The sequence below is a fragment of the Lolium rigidum genome, chromosome 4, assembly GCF_022539505.1.
Source record: "Lolium rigidum isolate FL_2022 chromosome 4, APGP_CSIRO_Lrig_0.1, whole genome shotgun sequence".
In the NCBI taxonomy this organism is placed as follows: domain Eukaryota; kingdom Viridiplantae; phylum Streptophyta; class Magnoliopsida; order Poales; family Poaceae; genus Lolium; species Lolium rigidum.
The window spans coordinates 272,087,094-272,099,630 of NC_061511.1; the positions used below are offsets into that span (position 1 = coordinate 272,087,094).

Here is a 12,537-nt window from a genome sequence, read left to right on the forward strand (position 1 = left end):
TTTGTGAAAATCCCCCTGGGTTTTGGGGATTTCCCTGAAATTTTTAAAACAGAAGGGATTTTGATAGTTTTAGGGTATTTTGACCCAAACTTTGAGGGACTTTTGCACCAAAATTTTAGTAGAGCAAAACTACAACATTTGCAACTTTGGTTCAAACCATTTTGGTGTAAAATTTTCTCAAATTAAATGCAAATGCATGCATGCTTATGAACAACTTAGCAACAAAATTGATTAACAAACATGGGATGTTACACATATCATATCACATTATGAATTGCATGTGATGTTAATCCTTTATGCATCTTATCTTGCTTAGATTGCAACGTTAGCATTATAAGATGATCCCTCACATTAATATCAAGATAATAAAGTGTTTTCCCCTCGTATGCACCGTTGCTACATTTCGTCGTTTTGAAGCATCTCGTGATGATCGGATGTGATAGATTCTACATTCACATACAAAGGGTGTAAGCCATGTTTGCACACGCGGAATACTTGGGTTTGCTTGACGAGCCTAGCATGTACAGACATGGCCTCGGAACACAGGAAACTGAAAGGTTGAACACGAGTCATATGGATGATATGATCAACATGTTGATGTTCACCATTGAAGCTACATCATCTCACGTGATGATCGGTTTTGGTGTAGTGGATATGGATCGTGTACCACTAAACAACTATGAGGGATGTTGTATTAAGTGGGAGTTCATTAGTAATTAGATTAAAACATGAACTAATTATCATGAACATAGTCTGAATAGTATTTTGGATTAATTTGTAGAACTGGCATCCGTTTTCTACCATGCGCTAGTCTTGTAATTGAGATAGAAATACTGTTAAGTCTGACAAGAAACTTTACGGACTGGTACCGTATTGTTAAAGAATCAAGAAATGATTAAGTCCTATTGCAAACTTTTAGTAAACCTCACATTGATGATTCAAAGAACAATGGTTTCAATTAGTACCTAAAATCATCTTGTCTCCGTGAAACTTGAAGTTCAAATCTGTTTGAAATGTAAGGAGCTGAAAATTTTGTTTTCAGAAATAAGCAAGGTATGAGATATATGTGATATGTAAGACCTTATTGCAAGGTGATAGAATATAATTTGGTGAGGCTACATAAACTCATAAGTTTTATGGGAATGTATGAAGGTTGAAACGCCAGGCATCCCAATCCTCCAACTATTGGGGAACTAACGATATTCGTATATCCATGAAGTGATCATCCTTAGTATGCACCGTTGCTAAGACTTGTCGTTTCGAAGCATCACGTGATGATCAGGTGTTATAGATTCTACGTGTGTATACAACGGGTGCAAGCAAGATTTGCACATGCGAATCCTGAGGTTAAATTTTACGAGCCTAGCATGTACAAACATGGTCTCGGAAAGTCGTCATGATATGATGGATAAAATTATGAGTGAAATTGTTCATCATATTACAAAGTTACTAATAGTGAAATCTGGAACACTTGTCATATGATGATCAACTTCAAAGTAAGAACCTCAAGGTTATTGGTATTTTACCAACAAACCTAGAAGTTATTGATGTTGAAGTGTTTTTCTGAATAATGAGGAAAGCTAAAAGAGAAACTACAAAAGATTATTGGCAGAAAGAAAGAAAAGACTGGAAAGTCTAGCTCAGGTGTATATAAATGATATACATGTTATGAATGTATTCCTAGTTTGGTCACACAATGAAATTCTTGGGTATTTGAACCATATTGGTTGGTATGAAGTGTCATACAAAACAACACAATACAAGAATACAATGGCCTAAGTGACTAACAAGGAATATTATAGGAATGCACGTCTGGAACAAAAATAAAGTGTTATTATGTTTGTCGTTGGCATTCTATCTAGCCCTTCAGATTTATAATAAAGAACTTCATAATTGTTGTTTTGTTCTGGTCAAATGAAAACAATGAGTTGTTCAAATTTTGACAGTATTCCATGTACGATGGATAAGTTATTATAAATTTTTATGGTGAAACACACATGCATAACACTGACGCTAAAATGCCATAAGGCAAATGATTTGAATTCCACTTATTTGTGGAACCGCCATTTAGGTCATGTTAGAAAAAAACGCATGAAGAAACTCCATGCAAATGGATTTTTGGAGTCATTTGATTTTTGAATCGTTTGACGCTTGCAAATCTTTTCTAAAGAGAATGACTGAAATACCGTTCATAGGCCAAGAGTTGAACGGGCAACTAACTTAGTGGAAACATACATGATGATGTATGTGGTTCACTGGGCATAGTTGTGTGCGGGAGATTCTTCTACTTCATGAAAACTTCCAACAAGGAATTGAGTATATATATGTGGATATATTCGATAAGGAAGAAGTTTGAAACATTTGAATGAATTCAAATAAATTTCAGCATGAAGTGGAAATCATCGTAATAGAAAAGTCAAATATCTATGATTGGATCATGGTGGAAATATTTGAATTACGAGTTTTAGCGAACATCTAAGAGAGTTATGAAATTGTTCTATAACTCACGTTTCTTGGAGTATCATAGTGATGATGTAGTATCCGAGAGATGTATCCAAACCTTGTTGGATTAATGATGAGATAAAATAATATGACGCCATTATATTTTTGTGGATTATGCCTTAGAGACTACCGCTTTTTACACTGAATAGAGCATCATCATGATCCGTTGAAATGACACCATACGACTTATGGCATGGGTATAAACTCTAATAGTCCCTTCTTAAATTTTGGTATGCATAGCATATGTATATAAGTTTACAACCAAAATCGGATGAATGTCTTTGTTGGTTAACCCAGAGAATAAATTGGGAATTCTTTCCACTATGAAGTAAAAGACAAAAGTGTTTCTTAATGTTACTTGCTTATTTCCAAGAAATTGTTTTCTAGCGAAGTATTTGAGTAGGAGGACAATAGAACTTGATAAGGTTTATGAACTTAAGCATAATGATCAGAGTAGCGCAGCATCAGAAATGGTTCCGAAAGCGGCCACGACAATCATGGCTCCCATGACTACAAAGTGTTTTAGCCATGGAGATCGAAGTACTTATTGAACCTTGTAGGTAAGGTTTACTTTGTGATCAAATAAATGATTTGTGGACAAAGTATTGATTTTGAACAATGATAAACCAACTACATACAAAGAAGTTATGATGGGCCCTGACTCCGTTAAAATGACTATGCGCCATGAAATCCAAGATAGGTAAATACTTTTTGAAAGTAAATTGATCTATAAAATTAATGGACTTGGATGGAATATCCTTGAAGAAGCTCGACTTGTCGAAAAGTTGTTTACGACAAAGTTCAAAGAGTTGACTACGATAAGATTAGATCTTCCGTAGCACTGCTTATAGTCTATGTGGATTATTCTAGTAATCGCTACATATTTCTTTTATGAGATATGATAGTAGGATGGCAAAATACATTACTTAATAGAAGTGTGTATTAAAGGTGTATACAAGATACAACCAAGGGTTTTGCTAGTCCGTGGAATACTAGATAGGTATACGAACTTCAAATGGATGAAGTGAGTATCGCGGAGTTGGAATCTTCACCGGATGAAATAGTCAAAGAGTTTTTGATTTCATCAGAAACGATGAAGATGCTTGCATTTGCAAGAAATTAAGTGGGAGCGCTGAGACATATTTATAATACTTTATGTAGATGACATATAGTTGGTTATAAATGATGTAATTATATACTTGATTAAAAGGTTTCATTGAGAATTAACTTCAATGAAAGGATATGGACTGAAACGTATTTAGTGTCAAGATCTATGAAGATAGATTGAAACACATAATAATTTTAAGTCAAAGTACATAGAATGGATATTGAAGTAGTTCAATATAGAAATATTAAGAAGGTGTTCTTTTCATGTGAAGGTTTAACAAGACTTGAGTGTATCTGACATTCAATGAGTAAAAACACATGAGTGACTTTAGATCACGATTAATATGTACACAATTAGATATCCTGTGTTCTAAAGTGTTATGAGCATGTACCATAATGATTCATGTGATGATCATTGGACAACAGTAAGAATATACTTGGATACTTTAGAAGAACCAAGGATATATATAGTTTTGTATGGGATAATGACAAAAAAATCACTGTAAGGTGTTGCACCGATATTATTTTGGTCACATATAAAAACAAATTTCAAATCTCAATTAGGCTAAGTGTTATTTAAAAGGTAGCACAATGCTAGATTTAGAAAAGTTCTAAATATTGTGACAGATTCTACAAAAGAAGGCAGAGTATGTGATTGTTTTGACAATGACTAAGGATGTTAAGTCGAAAAGTTCTTTGAGAACTTGGTGTAGTTCCGATAGTGTCAGAACTTTGAAGCTATATTGTGTGTGACAATATTAGTGACATTTTTCAGACCGCGGAATTAAGGTTCCACCAGAAGACCGAACACATACGATTAATGCCGACTCATTTGAAAAATGAGTGATGCGTTGAGACGCAAATGAATTGCAAAATACATACGTTTCTGAGCGTGTCACATGCGTTGACTAAAAACCTCTCCCGTGAGCAAAACATGATAAAACACCAGAAGGCCAGGGTGTTATATCTTTACAAATGTAAACTAGATTATTGACTCTAGTGCAAGTGGGAGACTGTTGAAGATATGCCCAAGAGTCAATAATAAAATGGCTATTATAATATATCTTTGTGTCTATGATAAATGTTTGCATACCATGCTATAATTGTATTAACCAAAACATTGATACATGTGTGTTATGTAAACAACAAGGAGTCCCTAGTAAGCCTCTTGTATAACTAGCTTGTTGATTAATAGATGATCATGGTTTCGTGATCATGAACATTGGATGTTATTACTAACAAGGTTATGTCATTAGGTGAATGATATAATGGACACACACCCAAATAAGCGTAGCATAAGATCACGTCATTAAGTTCAGTTTGCTATTCGCTTTCGATACATAGTTACCTAGTCCTTCGACCATGAGCTCATGTAAATCACTTATACCGGAAGGGTACTTTGATTACATCAAATGCCACTGCGTAAATGGGTGGTTATAAAGGTGGGATTAAGTATTCGGAAAGTATGAGTTGAGGCATATGGATCAAGAGTGGGATTTGTCCATCCCGATGACGGATAGATATACTCTGGGCCCTCTCGGTGGAATGTCGTCTGATTAGCTTGCAAGCATATGAATGGTTCACAAGAGATGACATACCACGGTACGAGCAAAGAGTACTTGTCGGAGACGAGGTTGAACGAGGTATAGAGATACCGATGATCAAACCTCGGACAGGTAAAATATCGCGTGACAAAGGGAATCGGTATCGTATGTAAATGGTTCAATCGATCACTAAGTTATCGTTGAATATGTGGGAGCCATTATGGATCTCCTGATCCCGCTATTGGTTATTGGTCGGAGAAGGGTCTCAACCATGTCTGCATAGTTCACGAACCGTAGGGTGACACACTTAAGGTTTGATGTCGTTTTAAGTAGATATGGAATATGGAATGGAGTTCGAATTTTTGTTCGGAGTCTCGGATGGGATCCAGGACATCACGAGGAGGTCCAGAATGGTCCAGAGAATAAGATTCATATATAGGAAGTCACTTTCCAAGTTTGGGAATGGTCCGGTGAATTTATGGAAGGTTGTTTTTGGAATCATCCGGAATAAATCACTATGAAAGGAGGAGTCCCGGAGGGACTCCACCAACCCTAATCAGCCAACCAAGTGGGAGGGTGGAGTCCATGGTGGACTCCACCTCCTTGGCCGGCCAACAAAGGGGGGAAGGGGAGAGTCCCTGTCCCTCTAGGTTTCGTCCATATGGCAGTTTTTGAATTGGGGTCTTATTCGAAGACTTTGGGCAAACCCTAGGGATTCCACCTATATAACGAGGAGGAGAGGGAGGGGGCCGGCCACTCTATCACAAGTTGGCCGCACCACCCAAGCCCCTTGAGGTCGGCGCCCCAGCTCCTCTCTCCCAAACCCTAGCCGCCCCTCCTCACACCTCTCTCCCGTAGCGCTTACGACGAAGTCCTGCCGGAGTTCTCCACCACCACCGCCACCACGCCGTCGTGTTGTCGGGATTCCGAGGAGGATCTACTACTTCCGCTGCCCGCTGGAACAGGGAGAAGGACGTCGTCATCAACACCGAACGTGTGACCGAGTACGGAGGTGCTACCCGACTGTGGCACCGTCAAGATCTTCTACGCGCTTTCGAAAGTGGCAAGTGATCGACTATAGCAACAACGAGATCTAATCTCGTGGGCTTTGGAAATCTTCGAGGGTTAGTCTCATGATCTTCTCGTTGCTACCATCTTCTAGATTGGATCTTGGCTTGTTATTCGTTCTTGCGGTAGGAAATTTTTTTGTTTTCTATGCTACGAATCCCATCAGCTGCCAGCGGCCTTGACCCTCGTTCCTTCTCAAGCGAGGACTCACCATCCTTGTTGACCGCCGAGGATGCTCATCCGCCAGCCGAAAACCTTTTGTAGGTGACCACGGCTTGTTCCCTCGAAAAACACCCGCCGGTAAGGGGAATTTTTAGTGACCATTCCGATCTTCAAAAGTGTGATTCTCGAGAGATTACGCTATCAATCCTTCGTCAACCTCCACGGAAAGGTGAAAAAGGTCATGCTTCCAATCAGACCCCAAGTGAATTTGGACACATGTGCATTGCCCTCCGTAACTATTCGGGCACACAATTCAAACACGCAGTAATTTAAAACCCGGCAAATGATCAAGGGCCTGAAAGATTCACACCGAGATGCACACGGTTCAGAGATGATCAGACGGTCAAATAGATTTTTCAACTAGCTACAAATTAGAAAAGTCGTGAAAAGAAAGCAATTACGATCCTTGGCGGTTTTCTAGTGGATTGACTAACCAACCATATGCGGGTACGTTTTTTTGGTCCGACGCATGCAAGACACATGAATAAAAGGATCGGGTCTACCTTCAGCCCACCACAGGCTAATGCTAGTCACGGAAGCTTTTTTTAGGGTGCCAATCGTGGAAGCGAGGCCTTAAGGCTGGGCACGGCATGGTCCTTTTATCTGCAGGCCGGCACGACACGGCTCAGGACTAGGCCGACTCGGCGGAGCATTTTATAATTTGCCACACTTTTCTTTGTACCTATATTATTTGCCACATAACTATCACATGTGGTGGTCATATGGCAAATAATAGAGAATCGGAGAAAAGTGTGGCAAATTATAAAATATCTCCAACCCGGCAACTACGGGCAACCCTAAGACCCAAAGCCACCATAGACACTGTTTTGTACATGTGTTTTGTAGTGGATTTGTTTGGTTAATCCCCCATGTCTTGTGAAATAATTCCCCTCAGCCAATCACCCTCGTTGCGAGCATCGAGAGGAACTCTCCAAAAGAACACCGCGAATTTAAAGGCAACTGTATTTACTGTATCTACCGTCCACTCTTTGCTTTGAGATTGGCGAGGTTTTTGACATTTATCTAATATAAAATTAATAATTGAAACACAAGTGAAATTTTTATGAAACTAAAATGATACATGAAAAACATTGTGAAACTGTCTGATAAAAAGTGAAACTGATGACATCATTGGATGTTACTACAGTTTGTTTCACAAAAATATCCGTGTTTCCGTCATGTTTCAAATATGTTTCATAATTTTGTGAAAGAATTGGTCATCACATGGCTGACGTCATTCCTATAGGTGTTGTTGCTTGTAAAAAGAGGTCTTCGCTCTCCAAAACGCGAGGAGATGGTAGTATTTCAATTAATTTATCTACAAGCCTATGGAGTGTTTTTGCCAAGGTTTAAAATAGCGTGCTAAATGAAATAGCGGCAGCCTCTTTCAAACATTATGGAGGCTATATCGTGGTAATAGCGTGGTATATTTTAAATAACTTTTTTAAAATAATACTAAATATAGCCTAAAAATAAATAATTTTACTAAAACGAATGAATATATGTAATCCAAACGTGATTGATCATACATACATAACCACATATAAAAATAGATATCAAGTATTTTAGAAGGCTAACATCAACATTTCACAAGGCAACAACATAGTATAAATAATTTATTAAAAATTATTAGCATTAACGATATTATCTCTGATTTAGAAGTGAAACCAACATATTGCAGTTCATCACCACGAAAAAATGAAAGCAACTTACTTGAAAAAAACAGCGCGCTAACGCTATAAGTTTTAGGATGATATAGCTTGTTGTTTCGCAAATGTCAAATAGCGCTAGAGCGAGCAAAATTACTAAGCGTGGATTCTCTAGATATGCTATAGCGCGCTATTAGCGGAGAAATAGCTTGTTATTTTAAACCTTGGTTTTGACCAGTGTATTTGGGTTGAGTCTGTTGCTGGAAAACAGAGTTGTTAAATCTTCGGGAATCTTATGGTGGCCCGACAAATACCCTGGAAACCGTGATGATACGGGCCTACGGAGTACAAAACAAGACCATATAAGGGTTTACAACCTCCACGTCCAGATCTGGAGAAACAAGATCGGGAGGCCAAGGAGATGCTGACCACGGCGCTGCCAAGAGACCGCGTCGGAGACGTTGTGGACAGCTCACGACGTCCTCTCTCTCTCTCTGGCTGGGAGGTGATCCATGACTCCATGAGACTTTGATTCCTGTTGTCGTCTTGGTGTGCGCGGCCGTGCTCCCGCCCTATGTTCATCAACGAGCTCCTCCACAGCCAGTTTTGCTCTTACCAAGAGGCGGAGGAGGATGGAAAACAAGGGGGCTGGTTACGGGGCGTCGCTTCCCGACGAGATGATCATAGAGGTGCTTCAGTGGCTCCCTGTCAAGTCCGTCCTCCGCTTCCAGGCCATTTGCCGCTCCTGGGCGGCGCTGCTCTCCTCGGACGAATTCCGAGATCTCCACATGGCAGCAAGGCGAGCACCGCCGAAGATGCTCTACATCGCACCTACCGCCAGATATGAATCCACCGCGGTGTACTCGTGCCCCTTCTCGCCGCCATCATCATCATCATCATCGTCAACCAGGGGGAGCCTACTCTTCACCATCGACGGTGCCCGTGGCAACTATGTGGAAGTGGTGTCGCCCGCACCGTGCCGCGGCCTCATCCTTTTGTACGATGCTATTGCCGCAGCTTACTACATCTCCAATCCGGCCACACGGGCAGCCACGCTTCTGCCACCTTCATCTAACCTAGCATCCAGGTCCACTACCGGGCTGGGGTTCGATGTCCGCACAAAGGAGTACAAGGTGGTGAGGTTGATCATTGGGCTGTGCCATCACAAGGTTCCGGTCAGGTGTGAGGTGTACACGCCTGGAGGTCGCTATGGTGATTGCTGGAGACCGGTTGCCGGAGGAGTGCCCTCAAGCTTGCACCAGTTTGTAGCTTCTGCTGTTATGAATGCATCACTGAACAAGCTACCACCTGTGTTTGCAAACGGTTTCCTGCACTGGTTGATGGATCCTACACCATCAGGAGTTGCTGTCATATCCTTTTCGATCACAGAGGAAACATTCACATGCATCTCGTCACCGCCCTTCTGGGTACCAGGAGCATGCCCGTCCACCAGCCGTTGGTCATCGGGAGAGCACCTTGTGGAGATGGATAACCGTCTGTGTATCGTCAGAGACCTTCGCGACACAGTCGGTCATGGCAGTAGCTCTTTGGAGATTTGGCAGCTGCTAGACAATAGCTCTGGTTACTGGTCACTGAATCTTCGAATCAATTTGTCCGAACAGCTGGCAAGAGATTTATGTCAGCCACAGATTGTCAGAGTTATTGGTTCTCTTGGCGATTGCAGGTCATCAAGGAAGAAAATAATCATCGCCACTAGTACTAGCAAGCATAAGATTCACAGCATGTATGAGAAAAAGGTTCACGTCTATGACCCTTGGTCTGAAGCTGTGGAGACCATTCTTTCAATCACGGAGACACACTCATCTCCTAAATATGAGCGACCTAGTTCAAGATTCAGTTTATTTGAAGACACCCTTGCTCCAGTGCATAAAACAGATGAAGAGATAGCCTCGTCATCCACCCAGGCTAAGGCGACCAAAGAGATTCTACTCCGTCTGCCAGCTAAAGCAGCAATACACTGCAAACTGGTCTGCAAGCAGTGGCTCGGATTAATTGAGAATCAAAACTTTATCGATGCATATTTTAGATATAAGAACACCGATAGAAGGATAAAGGTCATGCTTGTCGGCAAGGGCACTGGCCGATCGGGCTTCAGTTTTGCTCCCCTGAATATATTTCTCCGAGAAACTCGTAGCAACAGTACCTTGCTTGATAATAAGGTGGTTTGCTCTAAGCCTTGCCATGGTATGAACCTGGTAAGCGCCGCGACAAGGGACTATCTCTGCAACCCATGCACAGGTTTTCACAGGTGCTACTCTAGCCAGGAGTCGAGTTTAGACTTAACCTCAGAAGAGCATGTTTTCACTGTCGGCAGCAAGAATATTGGTTTGACTTTTGACCCTTTGACTCGTGAACATGTTGTGGTGGAAATCTTCTATAACTGGAAGGACTTCAAATCTCGTCAATATGACTTGACATGCACTTTACGGTGGTGTCGCTCTTGGAATCCTGCCCGTCTGAACTCAGCACCTCCTCTGCCTGTGAATGATATGCCACCTGCCTATCTTGATGGAATGCTGTACTGGATGAGTGAACCAAGGTTGGGTCAGAACTGTGAATGGGCCGTTATCTCTTTCGACATCGTTACGAGAATGTTCGATGTTATACCTTGCCCCTCATGGTTTGCGACATGTCATAGCAGAAACCTTTGTAGTGCATTTGTGGTTGAGCTCGCAGGATTATTATGTGCTGTTCTAGCAGATCCAGTAGCAAACAGTCTAGATGTATGGAAGCTAGAGCACGGCCAATGGGACAGAGCATACACAATTCACTTGAAAGCATGCCCTGACTATTCTGTTGGGGCATATGTTGTGGTGCCATTAGCTTTTGAGCCCGATGGTGGGAGGATCCTGCTCAGCACTGGGAGGAAAATTGGTCTATATGATCCAGTAGGGCAATCAATTCAAAGTTTGTATTCACTTGATCAGGTGTCAGTTGCCACAAGTAAACCCCACCTTAACTCAATTGATACGCCTTCAACTTCATCAGGGAATAGTTCGACATGCTCTAAAGACCTGCAAGGGGAAGTGATAAATATAATGGATACTAGTATTATCCCTTTCGTTCCCATGCTATATGAGGAGAGTTTGGCCTGTTACTCCCGTGTGGCCAAATTGAATTTCTTGTGGTGATACATTCTAAAGGCACCTTCCTTTCTTAATAATTATGTAATAAAAGCTCACTTTGTGTTTATAAATTGAAGCGCCAATTTCTGATGATGTGATAGTAAATCATGTTGTTGCACAACTGGTGACTATCCAATATTCCTTCTATTGCATATTGTTATTTGTTTTCAGAATATAATGATGATGTGTTCCTAATACTTATTTATCTGCATAGGTAAGTGATAATTATCTCCATTGTCCTTATGTTAGGAATACTTTTAACAATGTTTTGTTATCTGTTGTTTACATGATCTGCTATTTTGTGCTGGTAATAATTGCATTGCTTAACAAAACATTATTTATGTGTTAACTGTGTTGAGTATTGAGCTTCATCAAGCTCCTTTTAGGAACGTGCTTTTCTATGGGACTCCTGGCACAAGGAAAACAGTGGCAGTGACCTTGATGGAGGCATTGTTTTGAGAGTGGGGACTATCTTCAGGGTGAAAACCTAAGATCTTTGATCGGGCGACGACGGTGTTTGAGCACCGTTCCCTTCTTGGAGGCGTCTTTTTTTGGAGAGTCTGTAATTCAGGTGTTGTCATGGTGGTGGATGTATTGCTGTTGTTAGGCCCGAGATACTGTAGCGGGACTTTTGTTTCTTAGTTTCCTTTTTCTTTTTTTGGCTGTGCGCATCCGTAGTGCCATTAGGGTGGTGCGTTGTTGCAGAGGTTGAGTGTAATTGGTATCTCTTGATATTAATATATTTCCTTTATCGAAAAAAGGAAAACAGTGGCCGCAAGAGAACTATCTTGCGAATCTGTAAGTTGTATAAACGAATTCCCTGTGAGGATTAATGAAAACATTTGAAATATTATAGCTTTCTAACATTTTAACCATTACAGGGACTAGATTATACCCTGATGACTGGTGGAGATGTTGCACCATATGTTAGGATCAGAAGCATTCACGAAGATTCATCAGTTATATGACTGGGCAAGGAAATCCAATCAAGGTTTATACTCCTTCTTCATTGATGAAGCAGACGCTTTCTTGTGCGAGTGACAGTCAAATATCAGACTAATTAAAAAAAACTAGATTCCATGGTACCATGTGATTTTGCAGCTTCCTAAATCTTTCAAGTCTCGGTTTCTTATAGTATCATCATTCAATTTCGAGTCCACTAAAATGACTGCTCGTTTGCTTCAAAAATGTGTCATATTGACCTATTAACAAGCAATAATAAAAGTTAGTTTTGAAATAGTAATGATACAATGTGAAATACCTATGAAGATACGAAACGAAATATATACACCTGTTCAA

At 40.6% G+C, this 12,537-nt stretch overlaps 1 protein-coding gene across 1 annotated transcript; it reads left to right on the forward strand.

The window, feature by feature from the left end:
• Nucleotides 1-8,724: 8,724 nt before the first annotated feature.
• Nucleotides 8,725-11,244, forward strand: LOC124648790. Its single transcript, XM_047188497.1, has one exon. It carries the CDS (start codon nt 8,725-8,727, stop codon nt 11,242-11,244), a length of 2,520 nt encoding a protein of 839 aa, XP_047044453.1.
• Nucleotides 11,245-12,537: the final 1,293 nt, after the last annotated feature.